This window comes from Suricata suricatta, chromosome 4 (assembly GCF_006229205.1).
Source record: "Suricata suricatta isolate VVHF042 chromosome 4, meerkat_22Aug2017_6uvM2_HiC, whole genome shotgun sequence".
In the NCBI taxonomy this organism is placed as follows: Eukaryota; Metazoa; Chordata; class Mammalia; order Carnivora; family Herpestidae; genus Suricata; species Suricata suricatta.
In genome coordinates, this window is record NC_043703.1 from 157016989 (window position 1) to 157038883 (window position 21895).

General features: G+C 53.3%; 1 protein-coding gene across 4 annotated transcripts in view; it reads right to left on the bottom strand.

Annotated features, from left to right (window-relative positions):
• Positions 1 to 21895, bottom strand: part of LPIN1 (lipin 1) — a 72209-nt gene that overhangs the window by 37890 nt on the left and 12424 nt on the right. For all 4 annotated transcript variants that reach the window (XR_003908049.1, XM_029938284.1, XM_029938283.1 and 1 more), the window contains exons 2-5: positions 6541 to 6741; positions 5777 to 5872; positions 2685 to 2992; positions 1142 to 1267 (exon numbers count right to left, since the gene is read on the bottom strand). Coding sequence is in view for 3 of the 4 variants with exons in the window: in XM_029938284.1 (XP_029794144.1) it covers positions 1142 to 1267; positions 2685 to 2992; positions 5777 to 5872; positions 6541 to 6741 (731 nt within the window). In the remaining variant the exon portion in view is untranslated. The remainder of the gene's footprint in view (positions 1 to 1141; positions 1268 to 2684; positions 2993 to 5776; positions 5873 to 6540; positions 6742 to 21895) is intronic.

The window sequence follows — 21895 nt, forward strand, 5'->3', positions numbered from 1 at the left end:
GAGACCCCCCAGGGCCCCAGCGCCCCCGTGGCTGGCTAACACTCGCGGTCACAGTCCTGGCTGGGAACCAGGCGTGGGGTGTTCTCTGTTTTTCCGTGACTCTGACTCCAGCGCACACGGCTGACTGCACCGTCTCACCAGCGAGACCACTGTAGTGAATCGTGAACCAGGAGCATTTGGCGGACGCTCTCGGCAGGAAGCCTTTGGGGCAAGGGCTCCCACTTCCGCTATAAACCAAGTACATCTAACACATTAGGAGCAAGAATGACCCCGGGATGTCCCTGTCCCGGTGATCGGTGTTTTTCAACCTCTGGCCATTGTTAGCACACCCCCAAACATCCGAGATGTTTTTCCCCGGGGCCCTCCCTCCACCAGGAAATTTTAACACCACGGGTGGACGGTGTATCTGCTCCATGCTGTGGCCTTCCAGAGGCCACAGGCCATTACAACATCTAAGAATCCCGTGCTGCCTGGGAACCAATGGTTTGGTCTCAATGGGGGTGAGCCCGGCCCCACTGAGGACACACGGTCTGCATCTGCCCCTCCCCAGTTCCTATGAAAAGTGCCCAGAGGGGCTCACGCACTCTCAGAGTTTTCACTGACAGAAGTCTCTGGAGCCTCCGGGATGGGACCCTGCACCCTGAGCGGCTGGCCGGTTCTGGTTCTCCACGTTTATACCGGATTCTGGGGTGACTTCAGACGTCTGGTCAGGGAAATAAACACCCTTGAATTCGGCAGAAGGGATCATGCGTGGGGAGAGGGCATCACTCCGACAGCCCAGGGCCACCTCGGTGGTTCCCATGGCAGCAGCTGTGCCCCGGAGCCTCACTGGAGAGCTGAGTGTCCAGAAAGGCTCAGTCACCTGTTTCCTCCCACTGACACTTAGCCCTGAGTAACCTAAGTGGTCTTTCCTTCGATGTCACCTGTGGGGAGTCCGGAGCCGTGTTTGCAGTTTGACTGGATATCCGACTGACGGTGACGGTCTGTGCGTGTCCTTTCTCAATCCTGATCCGTACCTCCCACTCTAAACTGTGTTTTTTCACTTTTTATATTTCACTGTTGTATTAAACACGCTTCCTGTGACTGACTTCCAGTCCCCTGGACGAGGGTGCGTGAAAGCTCACGCTCCCCAGCAGCCTACCTTGCGCTGGGCGACAACTCTCTGTCGGAATTAGGGTACGAGGCTGACTGGGAGTAAGTCAGGATGGGGGGAGGGTCTTCCTTAGACACATCTTGTGGGAACGCAGGGACGTCGTTGGGAAGAGTTCTGGAGGAAGGAAAAAAAGACTGAAGTTGAGGTATTATTAGTGATAGATTCATAACAAAGGTAAGTTTATGTGTTATACTGATGATCTCTAGGTTGTTTATGGAATAACATGCTCCCCTTCTAACAGCCCAGGTGGATTCCAGGCAGAGGAGAGGGAAAAAGTGAGGAGATACACACAGACATGTCTCGTGCGTTGGCTGCACTGTCATGTAAAGTGACCGTGTTCAAGCGCCTGGAGTGACAGATGTGCGTGCTGGTTACACAGGCTGCTATTTGCACTGCGGCACCGAAACCGGAGCCGGGAGGCTGCAAAGGGCTCGCTATGCACGGACGGAGGTGCAAGAAACTGAATGTCCACATACAGATAATATTTCATCCAGCAGAACAAATAAGTGATATAAACCAAAGGGATCTTATAATTACAAAATGACTGCAAGTCTACCTTGTTTCAGGTAGAATGCATTCATTAAAAACTAGGCTGCGCAGGGCACCTGGGTGGCTCAGTCGATGGAGCATCCGACTTCGGCTCAGGTCATGATCTCGAGGTTCGTGAGTTCAAGGCCCGCATTGGGCTCTGTGCTGACAGCTCAGAGCCTGGAGTCTGTTTCGAATTCTGTGTCCCTCTCTCGCTCTGCCCCTCCCCTGCTTGCTTTCTGTCTCTCGGTCTCTCTCTCTCTCAAGAATAAGTAAACATTAAAAATTTAAAGAAAAATAGGATGCACTATTTCACTGATTCACAGGCCACCTGTCTGTATTTTTGGTGTTCCCAGAGACCTCTATCACTAACTTCTGGAATTAAAAGCCACACACACATGAGAACTATAATAAAACCAACCACCGTTTCTGAGCTGATAGCACATTAGAGGCTATAGTTAGGAAAAGGGACATTGCCAATTTGCCTGTATTTTTAGCCAAGAAAAAAAAAAATCCTCTCCTGACTAACGAAGCAGAGGGACACTCCCGCTGCCCCCTCTCCCCACTTTCTGCTAACGAGATACACACATGGTGATCAAAAATGATCCTGAACTACATGAAAATCTGAAGCATCAAGCACCCTTTACAATGAGTTTCTGTCTTTTAAAACCGGCAGTTGTTGGGGTGCCTGGGTGGCTCTGTCGGTTGGGTAGCTGACTTCAGCTCAGGTCATGATCTCACGGTTTGTGGGTTCGAGCCCCGCATCGGCTCTGTGCTGACAGCTCAGAGCCTGGAGCCTGCTTCAGATTCCGTGTCTCCCTCTCTCTCTGCCCCTCCCCAACTCGCACTCTGTCTCTCTCTCAAAAATAAATTTAAAAACATTACAAAACAAATTTTTTTTAAACTCTATCTAAACTCCATTACCATAAGAATGGGGAATTCTGGGGGAAAAAAGAGTTTGCAAGAAGAGCCTTCACAAGTCACCACGCCCGAGCGCACGCACCTGCTGCCGTCCAGCGGGTCGGCCTCCTCGTCCGAGCTCATCTCTATGGGAAACATGTCCTCTTCCTCGGACGTGTTCACGTTGTCATCTCTTTTCAGGGTGTCCAGCTGCGACTTCCTCCTCCTTTTTCGTCTCTTCTTCACTAATGAGCTGCTGGAGGAGGCCTCGCTGGGCGGGGAGGCCTGGGCTGCCGTGCTGGGGTCCAGGCTCCGCGTCCGGTCGGCCGAGCTCCTCTTCAGCTGGAGCTCCATGCGGGCGGCTCCGTCCGACAGGATGGGGGAGGTGGCCAGGTACATGGGGATTACCTCCTGCAGGACAAGACAGTTTGCAGACTCTCGTTACTTTGGGCCTAAGGGGTGGGGCGCTGCCAACGGCCGGCCAGTGTCCCTTCAGGAGCCCGAGCGCCCTTGGGAAGGGCTTCACAGGACGGGCCGGCCGGACGCCGCGGCCACGGCCACGGCCATCGGGAGGCACGGCGACCGGACCAGATAGCCGACCACAAAGTCAACGATACACTGAATACGATTTGTGCCGAGTTCTCTGTTTTCATAATCGTAACAAAGCGAGATAACTAGTGATTTCAGGTCACCAACGGTCTGCTGCGTTTAAAACAGCCAAAGCAAAGAGGAGCAACATGGGCTCTGAGCCATCATATTACCCTGGGAGCTGGACTCGGTTTTGCATTTCAGTATGGCTATGTGTGTGTGCGGGCGTAAAAGAGAGAAGGAACATGTGTATAAAAGAGAGAAAGAATGTGTATGTATTTTTTTTAATGTTTATTCATTTTTGAGAGAGAGAGAGAGAGAGAGAATGGGGGAGGGGCAGAGAGGGAAACACAGAACCCGCAGCCCACTCGACTCTGAGCTGTCAGCACAGAGCCCGACGCAGGGCTCAAACTCATGAACCACGAGATCCTGACCTGAGCCAAAGTCAGACACTTACCCAACTAAGCCACCCAGGTGCCCCTGTAGTCTTTATTACGCACTGAATTAAGATGATAGCAATTTAGAAAAAAGCCCAGCTGACAGTCCCCATCCCCAAAGCCACCGACGAGAGCGCACACATCCAGGTGCACGGCTGTTGATTTGATACTGACTCTTCTTAAAACCAAAAGGAAAAAACACACAGCCTGTCAATGTAACAGTAATAATGATTTAGTGGTTCTTAAAAACCCTTAACGATCACTGTATTAATGGATGACTTATTTAGTATGCAACACTTGGTAACAAGAAATCAAGAATACTTATAGGGGCGCCTGGGGGGCTCAGTCAGTTAAGCATCAGACTTTGGCTCAGCTCATGATCTCACAGCCAATGAGTTCGAGCCCCACATCCAGCTCTGAGCTGGCAGCCTGGAGCCTGCTTCAGATTCTGGGGGCTCCCTCTCTCTGGACCCCCCCCCCCGCTTGCACTCTCTCTCTCTCTCTCTCTAAGAAAACAAGGGCTAACCTTTACAGTGGTTTGGAGAACACGAACATCTATCTGCGAGATAAAGCCTTAGGCCGGGGGGAGGGGCAGGTCCTGTCACCCAGCTGTGCAGTGGGCCAAAGAAGCGATGCAGACGGCCTGGACATGGGGTCAAGAGCAAAGAAGGGTCCCCAGCCTGGACAGGGGAGAGACAGATGGCCGCAGGTGGGGGGGGCGGGGACCGTACCCTGGGGCATCGGAGATGAGGGACACAGGCTTCCCGGCGGCCAGTGGCCTTCCAGGGGTCACCAGGGGCGAAAGGGGCGGAATGCACTGTGGCCTGCGAAGCCCCGTCAAGGCCAGTACAGCCTCGCCCAAAATGCTTCTTCAACTCTCAGAGCGTAAAATCTGTCCAGAGCTAAGGGACAGGAGAAACTTAAAATGCAAGTACCCATTTGAGATGGGAAGAATCGGTAATTATGGCTTCTCAGAGCCTTCCCTTTGAATAGGAAGGTAAAGGTGGGCAGGGACGCCCCCCAGCCATCCCCGACGGCCACGGGGTTATTACAGAAGGTGGAGGGCACAGGACGAAGATGCTGGTCCTCCGATTACGTCACACCTCTGGGTGGGGACACCAAAAGGAAGCAGAGCCTGGGGCGGTTTTATGCTGAACTCAAAACTATGAGCGTTCATTTTAGAGCCTGGAACCATGGAGATCTGCTCCTTCCTCAGAAAGCCGCTGTCTCCCCGTAAAGGAACTCACCTAAGTGGATTTTACTGAATCACAACCCAGGATCCCTTCAACGCGGCTTTCTCCATGAAAGATAGAGTTAAAAACTGGTGTGTCTTAGACGAAAACAGAGCAGTAAATCATCATTATTCTTAGCTAGGACGCCGAAAGCAGAGCAAGGAAATAAAACAAGAGATAAACTGGATTCTATGAAAATTTAAATTTTGTACTTCAAAGGGCACGATCAAGAGAGCGAACAGACATATCTAAGGAACTCTTAACAACTCAATAGTAAAAGGACCAAAACCCAATTTAAAAAAAAAAAAAGATCTGAGTAGACGTTTCTCTAAAGAAGACATACAGGGGGCGCCTGGGAGGCTCAGTCGGTTGAGCGTCCGACTTCGGCTCAGGTCATGATCTCATGGTTCATGAGTTCGAGCCCCACGTCGGGGTCGGTGCTGACAGCTCACAGCCTGGAAACTGTCTTCAGATTCTGTGTCTCCTTCCCTCTCTGCCCCTCCCCCGTTCATGCTCTGTCTCTCAGAAATAAATAAACATGATAAAATTTTTTTTAATTTAAAAAAATAATAACAACAAGTAGAAGGGATTTGCCCACTCACTAAAAACAATCTAGAACATTCCGTCCTCTAGGATTTGACACTGCAGTGTAACCTGTTCGCTCTGGACGATGGCTTGGAGGCAACCCAGTTCCCGTCTCCGTGGACGCTGTGAGCACGAGAGGGCGCGTCAGGACCGCAGGGCCTCGTGCGGCACGGACGCCCGCAGCCTGTCTGGCTCACACGGGTCCATGGCGACAGCCAGCCCTCTCTGGTGCGCTGGTCTCCCCGGCCCAGCACCAGCCTCACTTCTGCACACTCACTTCCGCAGTGTCCCCTGGAGAAGCACTGCTCAACACTGAAACTAGGAAGTAGCGCTGACCACGCAGCCACCCTTACCTGATCGTTATCAGCCTCTTGAACAAAAAAGGCTTCTCCGTTGTCTCCCAGCTTCATGTGCAAATCCACGGACTCCCCGTTGATTTCTATGTCAACCTGAAGGAAAAGCACACGTCACCACAACGGGCAGCCTCCTGCCGTGTCTCTACGGTCACATGTTTTCATCACATACGTCCCGAAAAGCTCTCACAGCCCCAAATCTCAATCGATCAGGCCTGGCTTAGGTGCTCTCTTCCCCATCAGAAGTGAGTCCGTTTGCCCCCATGCCCCACTTTGAGCCGGGGAAGGTCTGCAATTGTCCCCAGCAAGCAGAGCACAACCCAAGTGGCCCTATGGAACTTCCGAGACCAAGTCAGAAGAACGCAGGATCCGTGTGCCTCCTTTTCTCCGGGATGCTCACCCTATGCCCAGCCGCCATGTTGTGAGGCCACCCAATGTGGGCGTTCCATGAGTGACCGCATCTTTGGAGGGGGTCTGCCAAATGAGGCCCCAGATGGCAGAGAAACCCCAGCCCGGCCGCACGTGCCTGAATTTCTGACTCACAGAACCCAGGAGCTTAAGAAGTAGCTGGATTTTTGCCATTGCGTTTTGGAGTAATTTAACACTACAATTTGAGCTCATATACTGGTCAGTTTAGAGACTGACCCCTTCCAGTGTGGAGTCACAATCCCAGAGGTCTAAAGCTCCGTCTAAAGACAGAAGTACGATGAGTTTTCTCTGGAGAGAGAAACTGCACCGCAGCTCACTGGGCCCTACGCTCTTACCACTTTCTCTCGGGAGCGCAGGACCCCCATCTTCCCAAAGCGCACGTGGAAAGGGGAGCACTGAAGGCTCCCGTTGGGTTGGCGGACGACGATGATGTCGATGCAGCCGGACAGGGTGGCCGGATTCAAGCCCTTGTAGAGTTCCTTCACGGTGACAAACACCTGGCCCGCCAACTGCCCCACGTAGTTCATGGTTTGAGTCTGGAAAAAAGACACAAACAACACACACTCAGACACACAATTAATTCAGAGAAGGCAGTCTATCTAGAGCCGGTCCAAATGGGCACATCATCGCGTCAAACACATGAATTACAAGTGTGATGTTCACACCTCGTTCAGATCATTTGTTCCACAGGAATGGGCGCCATGACACCCACTCCCACTGCCCATGGACCCCCGACCCGGTCAGCAAGCCCACACCCCCCACTGCCCACTGCCCCCCGACCCGGTCAGCAAGCCCACACCCCCCACTGCCCACTGCCCCCCGACCCGGTCAGCAAGCCCACACCCCCCACTGCCCACTGCCCCCCGACCCGGTCAGCAAGCCCACAAGCCTCCGCCGCAGTGGCCCCAGGAACCCCATCTGTTAGCACCGGGCTCTTCCCCTCTGGGCCCAGGGGGGCCTCCGGCTCCTGCCAGCCTTGCTCTGTCATCCTATGCAGGTTTTACACACTAAATCCTAAGACTCTTGAGAAAAGAGACTGTTTGCTACCTCTTAGTATCTAACCCCCACCAGGCCAAGTAGAGTAGATATTCAATAATATGAGTTGCAAGATGTGACTATTTTTGCTTGAGAAAGAAAAACGACGACTGTTATTTAGAACCGTTTCCATCCCGGACTGGGTCTGCCTCTCCGACTCTGGCCCGCGACTCCAGGAGACATTCATTCCAGCCACTGTGGTTTGCTGCCCGGCTAATCAACTGAAGTCCGGTCAGCAAACACCCGGGCGTCTCCTCTACAAAGGGTCTGGTGGTGGGGACACAGAGACAAAAGAGTCCAAGTCCCTGTCCTCTGAAGGGACACACAGGCTCATGAAGGGGACAGAAGTAAAAGACAAGGAGCTGAAGTATGTCAGTGTTGCTCTATCTGTTTTAGGCAGACGCTAAGGGCCATGACCGAGGGAGGCGGAGGGGCCACACCAGGCGGGCGAGGAGGGAAAAGGTGGACCAGAGCCCTGCAGGGGACGCCGTGCTCGTGACAGAGGACATGCAGGGAAGGATGGAGAGTTTAACCCATGCTGGGAGGTCCAGACGTTTCTTGGTGGCAATGTGAAGCCACCGCAGATCTGGGAATGACAAAACGGTGATTCAATCCATGATTTCAAGAACGTATCATGATAACACTGCACGAACTGGCAAGAAAAAGCCAGAAGGCAGAAGACTAAGTGGCGGCTGCCGATGACGGTGCAGACCAGACTCCAGCCCGAAGGGGGCCACAAGGAGGAAGAGCAGGTGGACGGGCAGTGGGAGAGACACTGGGTACAGAGGACCGGCAGGGAGCTGGCGCCATGCCCTGGCTTCCACGACTGCCTCAGGCTGGTCCTCACCTGCCCACCGCCCACCTCAGTGGCTGCCACAGTCTGGCCCTGTCACGTGCCCGATGGGACCCTGACGCCTCAGACTGGCCCACAGCCCTGAGGGCCAACCCTGCAGCCACCCTCCACCACTCCCTCCTCCTGGCCCCACCATGTGGGCTCCGGCTCTCAGAGACACGAGGCCTTTCAGAACAGGAAACAAGGAGAAGCAGAGGTGCGATGAAGCAAACGCCCAAGGTCACAGGCCTGGCTTCTGAAGGGACCTCTGCTTTGGTTCCGTCAGCCCCCTCCCTTCTCCCCAGCCCCTCCCGACTTCATCACCCTCAGCTGTGGGCCCTGCTGGTCCCTGAGAGACAGGTGACCACCTCCCCGCATGGAGGCCCCAAACCCGCCCCCCAGCCCCACCGGCCAGCAGGCTGTGTCCCCAACAGAGAGACGTGTATCCCCAACAGAGAGAAAGCTCACAACCAGACGGCATTCCCACATGCCGGCACCCCAGCTTCTTATCTGTAAGACGAGGACCTCGGCCTAGACAACCTGCAAGGTCTGATGTCTCCAAGATAAAGCCTAAAGGCGTATCTTTAATAATTCAGACCAAATGGTGCTCTGCCGGCTCATCCTCAAGAACCAAGCATCCCTCCCCCTCGTCAGGGAGCAAATCCAAGGTTATTGTGTGGAAACTGAAGATTTCAAAGGTGGCAGGACCTGGGGTTGTTATTCTGACCCCTTGTTTGGAAGAGATAAGCCTGGAAACGGGAAGTGACAGGCAGCGCTCCTGGTCTCCCAGAGACGGAGCCGGACCCCGACTTCCTGATTCCTGGTCCTGTGATCTCTCCTTCAGGCCGTGCCTGGTGTGATTCACCCACCACAAATAATTGAAGTGACTCTGGTATCGTTAGCTACCCCTTCTACTGAATAACATGTTTGCAGATCTGAAAATATCTCCATTTGGGAGCAGGAAATCTATTCCGTAAATTCTTAGCAAATGACAGGATCATAGCCCCGCCCAGCAACAGGCTCCCAGGAACTCTCCCGAGCATCTACGGGAGACTGTCTTAACCAACCGCTGAGAAGTTTCTAGAAAGGAGATTACTATCTGAAACATAGGAAAAAAACGGGTTGGCAAGGCTGGGAAGAAACCAGAGCCCGTGTGCACTGCTGGTAGGAACAGAAAATGGCGCAGCGCTATGTATGGAACAGGACAGAACACAGTTCCCCAGAAGATTAAAAATAGGATTACCATATGACCCAGCCATTCCACTTCTAGATACAGATCCCAAAAAACCAAAAGCAGGGTCTCAAAGAGATATTTGCACACCCACGTTCCCAGAAGCGTTATTCCAAGGGCCACCAGGTGGAAACCACTCAAGTGGCCCTTGGTGCAGGACGAGTGGACACCCAAAACGTGGACTGTACATCCAGTGGGGTATTAGTGGGTCTTAAAAAGGAAGGAAATTCTGACACACGCTACAGCACGAAGGAACCTTGAGGACATTGTGCTAAGGGGAACAGGCCAGTCCCCAAAGGCCAAATGCCTTGTGTAACATTCCACCCATCCAAAGTCCCCAGAGCAGGCAAATCCCTAGAAACACGAGGTAGAACAGGGATCCCCGGAGGCTTCAGAGAGGAGGGAAGGGGAGTCAGTAAGAAACAAAGGCTGGAGCTGGAGGGAGGGATGGACGCACAACAGAGTGAATGTCCTTACACGAAGTGTTCAGAACTGTACACCCGCCAATAGCGGAGGCAGCCAATTTTGTGTGACGTGTATTTTACCACAACCTTAAAGGGGGTGAGTGAGAACACTGTACTAACCAGAACTCATTTCAGGAGGGTGAATGTTTGCCTGGGCCCAGGAGGCACAGGACAGCCTTTGGGGCGGGGACCCAGTTCACCCCAGCATCTGCTTGGCTGGGGGACGGAGGCAAGTCGGGGGTGGGGGGCGGCAGCCATGGCTCTTCTTTCTCTCTCCTCTTCCAGGATTTTTCTAAATAAGCACTGGGCAAATACTGAAGAACACAAGACCGGGTGGACGCCAACTTCACCCCCTCCGTTCCGCTCCAAAGTGAAAGGGCCCGAGGAAGCAGGTAATCTGATTTCCGTGAGGGGAAGAGGCCAGACCAGTCCGCCCGGGACGGCCCTCCTCTGTGCACTGCCCCGTCAATCTCATTATTGTCCTCTTGCGGCCACGCAGAATCCGGCCATCAGGGGGACTATTGTGAAGAACAAAGCATCTTAATTACCTGAAGGGCAACCGAAGTACAACCGTAAGACACAAAACAAAACGCCTACGCGTCCAGGAGAGAGCGTGGAGACACCTGCTCTCGACTCACCCTGTAGCGAATTCCTTTTAAGTCTAGTGATTTTCACCGAAGAACAAGAAACAGGATCTCACAGCCTGGTCTTTCAGGGAGAGAGAAGCCAGACCCCACACAAACCCCCTCTGGCCACACAGAGGGTTCTCCAAACTGTACTGTGGGTTTTCAGAGGTTAGGAAACCTATAAAATGTTATACATATAAATACATATTAAATGTTACATGTATATATATTATATGTATCATTTTTTTTAAACAGAGCATCTTCTGGCTCTCCAGAAGACACTTCGAGGCGAACTTTCCGAGGTTACGACGTCTCACAGGAATACCGTCTTTCCAGGTCTCCCTAAGTTAGAAACTACTATGGTACTTGTATTCGAGCCAAACAGATGAAACATGAAACCCAAAAGCACAGGGGCGCCTGGGGGGCTCAGTCAGTTAAGCATCCGACTTCCGCTCAGGTCACGATCTCACGGCTCATGGGCTCTCTGCTGTCTGTGCGGAGCCCACTTTGGATCCCCTGTGCCTCCCTCTCTCTGCCCCTCCCTCCTTCTCTCTCTATCTCCCTACAAAATAAACATTTTTCTTAAAAATCCAAAAGCACATTTCCACCTGGGATTCTACTTACAACATTAATAATAAACAGTGTGTTCAGCTCCAATGGCATCAACTACTAAATAAGAGGGTTCTAACCATTTTAGCCCCTTAACCATCAGCGAGGAAACTGCTTGCTCCGCTCATTTGATATGCAAGTGAATAAAGTGATTTTTCATACCCTTCCCAGTTCTCTCCACGAGAATATGATCAAAGGCACGTAATCCAGGAAATAACGGTCTTCCCACTTTAATTCTGTGGGTTGGCTCCTCAGGAATGAGGTTTGGTAGGCAACCCCTAAACGTGCATCTCTGCCCCCCTTTCCTGAGAGGGCTGACCCCACCCCGACCAAGGTCAAAACGGATGCAAACTGTCCCAAGACTCCAGCTCGCGGAATCCCCATCTTTGTTCAATCTTTCTCACCTCTGCTTCTCTCTCTCGGCCCTGCTCTTTAAGAAGGGGAGCCTTGGGCAACCGCACCCCAATCTGCATTGTGCAGCTCCTCACAGGAAACCTCCCCCGGAGGGAGCTCATGTGATACAAATCTACGCCACCCTGTGCAGCGCTCAAAACCAACACTGTTGCCCCATTTCTGGTGCGGAACGCAGGTCGGCCAGAGGCTCAGAGCAGCACGGCCAGCGGCGGGCGGAGGCCGGGAGCCCAGGCTGAACCCCGAGACCCCCCTGCTCTCCTCCACATCGTCCTGCTCCCTCGTCCCGCTGCATGAAACAGTATAAACAGGTGAGGCCCGGTTAACGAAAATCGGCCACAAGGCTTTAGAAAACCGGATGGCCAATGGTTTAGACCTAAATGCTGCATAATACTCAGCCCACGTGGACAGGGTACACAGTGCTGTAGAGACAATCAGAGATTGTAAATAAAGTCAGAATTACAGAGAGGGGCCTTCCAGAGTGGGGGGGGGGGGGCACAATCCGTGAGACCAAGACTCACTTAGAGGGAGTGAGCTCCCCAACAATGGTGGTATCACCAGAGTCTCAAACCACCACGTGGCAAAAAGGTTGTGGAGGAAACTGAAGAATTTGGCGGGCTCGAACTTGAGGATTCCGTGCCCTGGTCTTTAGCAACATCAGGAAATCAAGTCTTGGAGCAAGACACCAGGGGTGGGCAGGGGAAGGGGTGTGTCTGGGTTGATTGTTGTTTGTTTTTGTTCCATCACAAAAACATCCCACAAGTGCAGACCCCCCAGCTCAACAACCCTGGGGCTGAGGGGAAAGAGGGAAAATTTAAAAACGAGAAGAAACTGGGAATGAGAATCATTCTCTCCCAGGAAACCAAAAGTCCATGAAGACAAGGCCCCAAACAAAACTCACTGCAAACACAGTCTAAGGAACAGACTCTTAAGACTCTTCGCGTCCACAAACAGGCCATGAAACCCGACAGATAAGAGTCTGAAAACTAGGGGCGCTCGGGTGGCTCAGCCGGTTGAGCATTCGACTCCTGATTTCGGCTCAGATCGGGATCTCACGGTTCTTGGGATCGAGCCCCGGGCAGGGCTCCACGCTGAGCATGGAGCCTACTTAGGGTTCTCTCTCTGTCCCCCTTGGCCCCTCTCTTGCTCGCATTTTTTGTCTCTCTCAAATTTAAAGAGTCTGAAAAACAGGAACTGCACAAAATATAGGGTCAGATGGTCAGATGTGACTGTCTTCCTCCAGAACGGGCGCGCTCCATGCACAGGAGGAAGTATGCACACCGCCTCCATGAGTGTGAACAAGATGAGGACTTAGAAAAGCCCCCCACCGTGAGAGGACGGGGGCCAACGTGACACCTTGTCACTACCTCCCTGACGAAGTCACCGGACCGGTCCAACTCTGCGGCTGCCTCTCAGTGGGGTAGTTTCACAAGTGCTCACCCCCTCTTCAGTTACCCCATCTCAGGGTCTCCTGGAAGGTAAACTCTAAACCTTCCCCCACAGCCCTCAAGGACTGTGTGTTTGTAAAACACCCTCCTTTATGTCGGAAGACAGGTATTTTCAGCTGTGGAATGAGTCATCATTTCCTGGACCGAGGCTGCCGCGGAGCTGCTGTGGTGCGCACGGGGCAAACATGCATCGAGGGGCAGGTGCCCACGGAGGCTTGTAAATACCCAGAGCTTACCGGCAACACTAGGCAAAGACAGTACGGCAGTGATCCGGCGTGGCACAGACCACAGTCCATTGTCACCTACCGTGAAAGTTGGTACACTGTCCAGATGGTAATGATAACAGAGCTTAAACTATTTATCCCCTTAGCATCATGCAAAGGATGCAAAGGATAGAGTTTGCCCATCTCACAGAGAAGGTAACTGAACTTGGAGTGCGTGGGTTTAAGTTGATCAGGGTCCCGATGCAGGGTAGGGGCGTGAGCAGCACCTGAATCCAGGATAAATCTGAATCCAACTCTGTGACAGCCCTGCCTACCTCCTGAAACACTGGACAGTCGTATCTGTGTGCAGGGAAGCACACACAGACTTCAGCGGATGTGCACAGGAAGTGTAAGGCGCAGCAAATGCAAAGATACCCGCTTCTCCAACAGTGAGCCCCAAGCTGCCCGGTGGAATCCGTCCTAGCAGATGGACCTTCCCCTAAGCTGGTGCCTGGTGTGGAGACCGGTCTGCGTGCTCCACCGATACGCCTGTGCCTTGCCAGCCTCCCCTCTGCCGTGTCCTAGGGGGTGGGCACACTGGTGAAGCAGGAGCCCGGATGGGGTGCCTTCTGAGTTAAAGAAGAAAACGGGTGAGATTTCAGTGGTCAAGTCTGAAAACTCACAGATAAACTCTCCCCCTCCTCTTTTATCCTGATCTACCTTAAATGTCAGAAAGGGGTCTCTGAGTACAGGTGAGTAACTAACCAATACCTCCCCCCCCCCCACACACACACATGGATCCTTCCTCCCGTCATGCACATGCTCGCCCCGTACCTGGCTCTGGGTTTGACACCAGGTAAGATTAATCCACGCCCTTGAGAAGTTGGAAGTCAAGTTTATTTTTCTCCAAATGTGAGCGGTCGTGTGAGCATGGGAGCAGCAGAGAGAGAGAATCCCAAGCAGATTTCACACTGTCAGCACCACGGGCTCGATCCCATGAACTGTAAGACCGAGACCTGAACGGAGACCCGGAGTCGGACACTTAACCGACCGAGTCACCCAGGCACCCCAAGAAGCTGGAAGTCTTAGATCTTAATTGGCTCAGTTACTAACAACTGAATAGTGATGCTCATTTATAACTTTGCCTTGGAGAGTGAGCTCCCTGTCAGTAGGAGCATTTAAGTCATGTGGCTTTTAGGCAGGACTGTGTTCCTCAAAAATACGATTGAATCTGCCTCCCTGGGGCTCTCCCCACAGGTCCTCGCAGCCCGGGGATGTCTCAGTCTTCACTGTCCCGGCTCTCCTGAGGCCACATGAGGACAGCCGTGACCGCCCCCCTGCCCCTGACAGCCAGGAAGGTGCTCTCAGCACCCCAGCGGGTCTCCAAGAGGTGAGGTGAGTGGGGGGCATCCACTCATCACGCGGGCTGCTCTCTGAGCACGTTCTGTCCTCATATCTGGGATCCAAATCTGACGGGCTCTTGGTGAAAACTAACATCGTGGGACAAGTGGGGTTGCCCTAGAACCACATTCACCCGGGGGGTTAGGAGGGAAGGGCCGGTTTTCGGCCAGAGCATCAAAAAAAGGAAAAGAGGGGCGCCTGGGGGGCTCAGCAGGTTGAGCATCCAGCTTCAGCTCAGGTCATGATCTCGCTGTTCGTGAGTTCAAGCCCTGGTCGGGCTCTGTGCTGTCAGAGCCTGGAGCCTGCGTCTGATTCTGTGTCTCCCTCTCTCTCTGACCCTCCCCTGCTCATGCTGTCTCTCTCTCTCCCAAAAATAAATATAACATTAAAAAAAATTTTTTAAAGAAAAAAAAGACAATTTCTAAGAAATCCCAAAATTGGTCTCGTGACTAGTAAGACTAGCAAGACAACAAAATTGGCTTATAAATAGCGTATCCTTCTCTTGTGATTTCTATTAGCCACACACGAGTCTTTTCTCAGAGCGTGGCGCATTGGTACGCATCAATCGGCAGGAGTGGTAAGTTACACATAACTGACAAGAAGGAAGGTGTGACTTGGCGGCAGCGGTGAGGCTGAGAAAAGAACCCCGGCCAGAAAGTCGAGATCTGCATGCTTCACCCCTGCCCGGCCACACGCCACAGCCCACCACCTCCTCCCTCCGTGCCGGGTCTGGACTGAGAAAGACCTTGAGCTGCGGCTCCACGCGGGGACACGGCCCCGAGAGTCAAGTCCCTGAACCAGAGAGGCAAGTTCTGTGTCTGTCCGCACAGAAAGGCCATCGGGGCCTCTCCTGGCCGGCCAGCCTTCTTCGGGAAGCCCTCCCCTCCACTCCCCTCCATGATAAGAAAATACACCAGAAACGCAGGAAATGCTTCTAAAAAGCTTGCAAGTCGGACTGCTACCTGCTGACAAAAGCGATGATGGCCAAGCGTCCCCCCCTAGGGCCCTTTCCAAATGAAGCAGGTGGAAGACACCTGCGGATGACATGAATTTGTCATAGCTCAGCTCCAGGCCCAGAGGGAGGGGAGAGCGAGCTCCCAGGTGATCCTGAAGGAAGGAAGGGGTGGCAGGAGGGGTGTGGAGCGTGTCTGGGCTGGGGGGGTGGGGAAGGAGTGCCCTGCAGGAAACAGAGCAAAGGCCCGGGAAGTTTTCTCCTCCTTCGATGCCCCCCACCATGGCGGGAGCGCCCCGCACTGGGGCATCAGGTGCCCAGAGGCATCCGCCCGCCCATCTCGGGCAGCTTCACAAGGGCAGCCGTGCTGACGCGTGACCAGCGCAAGGGGACCTCAGGACTCAGAGCTGCTCACCCAGTTATTACGGCAGGAAAAATGGCTTTTCACCCGCAATCAACAGTCTTCCCGTGGGCCTCGCTCCTTTGCCAAGACGCTCTGCTTTCTTGGAGCTTCTCCCCAAACGCAAAACCTGGCCATGCCGCTCGTGACCACCCATCTCTAGGATCTTAATGTCCATTTAAGGAGCCTCACACCAACTGTATAGAAAAAAACGGACAAAACACAGAGGGGGGTCCCAGAGAAAGAAGTCCCTTTGGTCAATGACACGCGAGAAGATACTCAACCCCACTCAGGATTTAAGATCTGCAAGGGAGGTCTTTCGGATGGTCGGATATTTGAGCGTTTTGTAAAAAACCCCAGGGTGGGTGAGAAGCAGGGGAAACCGAGTCATCGCCCTCTGCTGGGGGGGGGCAATAAACGGGGTGAGCGTCGTCGTGGCCCCAAGTGTCATTTCGTGCACATATTTCCCAGGCGACCCCACTTCCGTAAGGTCCATGTACAAGACAGTCATGGTGGGGCTGACCGAAATCAGGGAAAATGAGAAGCAATGTAAATATCTCTGGGACTCTGGTTAAACAAACCACGGATCGGAAGATCCTAAGACTGCTAAGAATACACACACACAGGCAGAGCTAGCGCCCCAAATACTGACCTGAAAAGGTATAAACTGAGAGAAAGAATAAAAAAATATTTACAACATGAATTCATTATTTTAAGAATTACATTTATACATATTCTGAGATGCATAAAAAAAAATTCTGGACTGATTTACACACCAAATAAGGTTCCCAGGCTCACCTCTGGGGGTGGTTTTTTAAATGCGTATGTATTACTTTAACGTTACTTCTTAAGGACCTCAGAGAACTGGGCAAGGGATGGAAAAGCTTGGCCCACTCAAGGTCAGGGTCTCCCAGTCAGTGAACTTGCTGAGACAAGAGGGGGTGGGGGGGTGGGGGGTCCTGCCTCGGTCAGAAAGGTCGGAGGGTAATCACTCAGCTCCTCCTCCAGAGCTGGGATTTTGCAACGCTTGGATCTTATAATCCCATGTGACAAATGTTCTCAGGTCCCTGCCAAGGAGCACAAAAGGCCTGGACAGTCGGGAGTGGGGACATTTAAACTACAGGGCGGCCAATGTGCTGGGCTAAACAGCTCCAGGTGTAGACCCTGGTTCTCAGGCTCTGAACCATCCGACTCACTAACCGAGCCCAGGGCTCGCTTCCCCTCCTTACACACCTGCAAACGCCCTCTGTCTGTTTGTGTCTTGGTCAAGAAGAAATGTCCTGCCTCTGTGACTTCTATCCCCGCATGACCCCCACCCACTCCACCCCAGCAGTTCAGCAAAGGGCTAAATATCACCTGATGTCCAAGTGCGTGGTTGACAGCTCAGGGGATAAGAATGCAGGCTTCCTGGAGGTAGGCGGTTGGCGGTCCGATCCCGGCTCTGCCTCCCACTAACCTGTGCCCACGAGCCCATTAATAACCTCTGCCGGCCTCAGTTTTGTATCTATAAAATGGGATTCACACTGTCCACCTCACAGGATTAGTGGTACACGTGAAGTACTTTTCAAAGCACATACACCCCATGAAAGCCCGGTGCCAATCCTGTGGGCACAAAGGACTCCCAGACTCCGAATTAAGGCTCGTGCCTTAACGATTTAAACTGCACCTTCCCATGGGTGCCTGGGTGGCTCCGTCGGGTAAGTGTCCGACTTCTGTTTCAGTTCATGATCTCACGGTTTGTGGGTTCGAGCCCCGTGTCAGGCTCTGAGCTGTCAGCACAGGCTGTCAGCACAGCTCTGATTCAGAGCCTGCTTCGAATTCTGTGTCTCCCTTTCTCTCTCTGCCCCTCCCCTGCTCATACTTTGTCTCTCTCTCTCTTCTTCAAAAATAAAAACACATTAAAAAAAAATTTTTTAAATAAGTAAATAAACAGCACCTTCCCCAAAAAGACAGGGACAAAGGATGTTATAGATTAAAATTAATATGGAAATATTAGACGGGTATTGGTCTAGGGTGGTAATACATCTGTTTGTCCAAAACTCTGAGCACAGGGGCAACCCCAGGCCTGGGCAGCACCCTGTGTGATGGTGTAGAATTCACTGGCAAACCGTTTGCACACGCAGTCGCCAGGGAGAGTGTCTCATCAGACAGTTGTGCCGTTACCCCATGACCTTTACTGCCTGTGTCCCGTCTTCTGTAAACCAAAGGGTATGCCTAGGGAGACCCATGGACGCAGACAAACATTTCACCAAAAGGAGAAAGTTCACGTATCCAAGGAGAGACAGGGCACAAGGCACACGGCATAAATGTGCTCACAGTGTCCCAGGCAGCCGCAAACAGGTGTGTCTGGACCACAGGCTCCGTGCGCAAGCCGAGTCCATCACACTCGGGAGCAAACAGCTGACACAGCGCCGAGACCGTTCTCACAGCCTGGTGCTGTTTTCTGGAAGGCCCCAGGGCTCAGGACCGGCAAAAAGGTCTAAAGTGGGTGAAAGAATCACAAAACTTGGTGGGTGGGTTGAGAGATGTGGCCATGATCACGGGCATGGAAAGCTCCCTGCTCCGGACTGAGCCTGGCCGCTCACTTCCGCCCCACCCCTCTCCTGGGCCGTAGGCATGCGCGGCCACCCCGGGCCACCCGGCTGCAAGCAGGGACTGCTGCGGGCCAGGAGGAAGCCAGCACTGGGTGGTGCAGCCACCCCCCCGCCCCCCGGCACCCACACATCTTCCTTATCTCCACTGGACCATGCAATCACTCACTCACTCACACACACACACACACACACACAGTCACACATCACAGCTAAAACAAGTTCTCCAAAACAGTATCTTTCTTCTATTCTACTTCACTTTTTTTAAATGTCTGTGTACCAACTGAACTGATTTTTATGACCCGCAGGTCACACACAGCTCTGTGACAAATACTGGCCTAGGCCCAGACCCAGAGCTCTGGGGAGGCAGAGAATCTCCTCTTTCCAACAAGCCAGCGGCACACGCCCAGCCCCAGCCCAGGCTCATTGGCTGAATCAAAGGTGGGGAGAGGGGAGAAGGGTCAGGGAAGAAGGAAGAGGCAAGAGGCAAGAGGAAGAGGGGCATGGGAAAGTGCAGAGGACACAGAAAGGAGGGGGGCCGGGCCAAGTGTGCATCAGGAGGCAAAGGCTCCCTTCATATCCCTGGGGTCCCCCAAACTGGACCTGCTGCCAGGTGCAAACACTGACGCTGGGCCCCTCGCTCGCCCGACCTTCCAGTCACAGCTTAGAAAGCTCCCATTTCAGAGAGGCCAGCAAATGGGCCCTTGGAGGCCTCCATAAATTAAGAATTAAGTTAGGTTGGGGCGCCTGAGATCAGCTCAAGTCACGATCTCACGGGTTCATGAGTTCGAGCCCTGCATGGGGCTCTGGGCTGACCGCTCAGAGCCTGGAGTCTGCTTTGGATTCTGTGTCTCCTTCTCTCTCTCCCCCTCCCCTGCTCACTTTCTCTCTTTCAAAAATAAGTAAACATTTAAAAAAAAAAAAGAGGGGTGCCTGGGTGGCTCAGTCAGTTGAGCATCTGACTTTGGCTCAGGTCACAATCTCACAGTTCGTGGGTTCAAACCCCGTGTTGGGCTCTGTGCTAACAGCTAGCTCAGAGCCTGGAGCCTGCTTCAGATTCTGTGTCTCCCTCTCTCTCTGACCCTCCCCTGCCGCACTGTCTCTCTCAGTCTCTCAAAAATAAATAAAAAAACATTAAAAAAATTTTTTTAATAAAAAAGAAAGAATTAAGTTAGGCTTTGCCCAAACTTTTTCACAAATTCCGTCTGGTTTTAAGCGAGGGGGCTTACCCCACAATAAACTGGGCCAGAGTTCCAGAATGTGTAGAATGTGACTTCACCCTTCCCAGGGGGCTCGCCTCAGTGCTGACAGTGCCCCAAGTCTCCACCTCAACCTCGCGAATCTCTCAACAGCTCCATGCTCTTTGGCCCGGTCACACGTAAGGAGCTAAAGTGCCAGCAGGTCAAGGCGTGAGCCTCAGTGTCCCAGCTGGACTGGGGCCTGGCCTTCTCGGCGTTTCTCAAGTGTTCCAAAGGCGGCCCCAAGTGATGCAACCCCTGCCCCTCCACCAGGTCTGCCCCTGAGGAGCTCTCTGCAGCCCTCTCCCATCCCCCATCTGAATGCCTGCCCAACCCAGTCTGCCCCCTGTGGGTTCCTTTGAGACCTTGAACCCAGAACACAGCAGATCCAGGAGAAGCCCACTCACAATAGGAGAGGGGTGGCCGAGGTGGGGAGGTGGTGTCACGTATGACGGTTTGTGTAGCCCAGAGGCCAGCACTGGGCACAAATGTCTCAACCCTCCTCACTGGCACCCTGTGTTCCTCCCTTACAATAATGCCCTCCGCAGAGTCACTGACCTCGTCTGGTAGATCTCAGTTAATCTGTACAATCATCTCAGGAATACGTATGATCACCTGACGGAGTAACCAATACATAGACGTACGTCTTTGGCAGCCCAAGTCCTCCAGTAGTAACGTGGCCAGTGTAACTCCAAAGCCAAGTTCTCTGCATTAGCTCAGCACCCTGCAGACCCTTGGTGGCCGCTCTGAAATATCTTTCCATCTCCTGCCCTCCTCTTCCCTCTGGTCCAAGGGTTGGGCCCACAGACCTCCCTCTGGCCAGGCCGGGCTGGCTGGCCATTCCCCATCTCATCCCAGTGGGGCTCTCCTCAGCCATTCCCGAGCGCCCCCCCGCCCCCGACCCGCTCCGGGGACACGGGGACACAGAGATCGTTCCCACCCCACGAGAACCCTCAAGCTCTCTCCCATGCACAGGAGCGAGCCCAGCCCTCCAGACCCACCAAGTTCGTGCGAACTTCGGGGCTCCCCAACACCATGCAGCCCTACAAAGGACAAGAATATAAGCTCCCAAACACACATCCATACGCAGAAATGCTTGATAAGGACACAGATGTTGACAAATAGGAAGAATGATCGGAATACAGACTGTTTAAAACAAAGAGATCTTCCCGCATTTCTGGGGTTTTAAAAAAAAGTGTGTGTTTAATTCCTCAATTATTATCCATTCCTCAACCGATTAGTTTTATTCATAAGGCCCAAATCATAGAATAAAAGATAAGCTGTAAATTTCACATTCATCATGCCATTTCTCTGATTTTAAACACTTAAAAATAAATTTAAAAAAACAAAACAAAACACCTTGCAAGCTTATGTTTTCCACAACACTCCTACTCTCCTGGGGAAACCGTTGGGCTCTAAAAACTCTCCCGTTTTAGCTCCAAGTTTCCTATTTGGTGGTCAAACACTGGGTAGACATCTGCTTTCTCCAGCGACCACTCTGCACATAAATTATGTGCCACTTACCTACACTCTGGCGCTGTGGCACTTGAAGTTCCGTCCAAACCACTACTTTGCATCCTGCGCGTTCCCGGCCTTCCCCAGAATAAAATTATTTGCAGGGACAGGTGTGGAGCCAAGGGGCCTAGCACCCACTAGGCTGCAGGAAACACGCAAAGAGGCCGGCAGAGGAGGAACCAAACTGTAATCCGAGAACCAGATCCCAACCCCGTTCAACCTGCCGCGGAGCAGCTGTGTGACCTTGGGCACGTAGGTCAACTTCTCCGAGCCTCAGTTTCCTCCACGGCAGAGCAAGAATCCAAAGCCCCAGGGGACATTTTCGTAAAAGTTCCGGGGGCACGGCAGGGGCTGCCCGCTACGCCGATTGAACTCACCCGTCCACGCTGGATACAGCGAGGTCTAGCCGGGGTCCCGCGGCCGCCCCTGGGGTCCTCCGGGCGGGTCAAGGTCAGCCCTGCGGGCGCCCCAACAGGAAAGCCCCGAGGGATGCTCACGAGGCCGCCAGGCCCCGGGCTTGTTTCTCCGCCTCCCTCCCCGAACCACTTCCCCCCGAAGGGGCCGCGGAGACCTAGCACGATCCTCCGGCGCCGGGTCACCCCCGTCCCCCGGCCGGCTACGGCGTCGCCGCGCGCCCACTGTTCCCCGGACCCCGCCCCACCCGCCCCCGCCGAGGCTGCGGCCCCTCGCGATAGCGGCCCGGGCTCCTCCGGGGCTCGGCCTGGGGCTGGGCG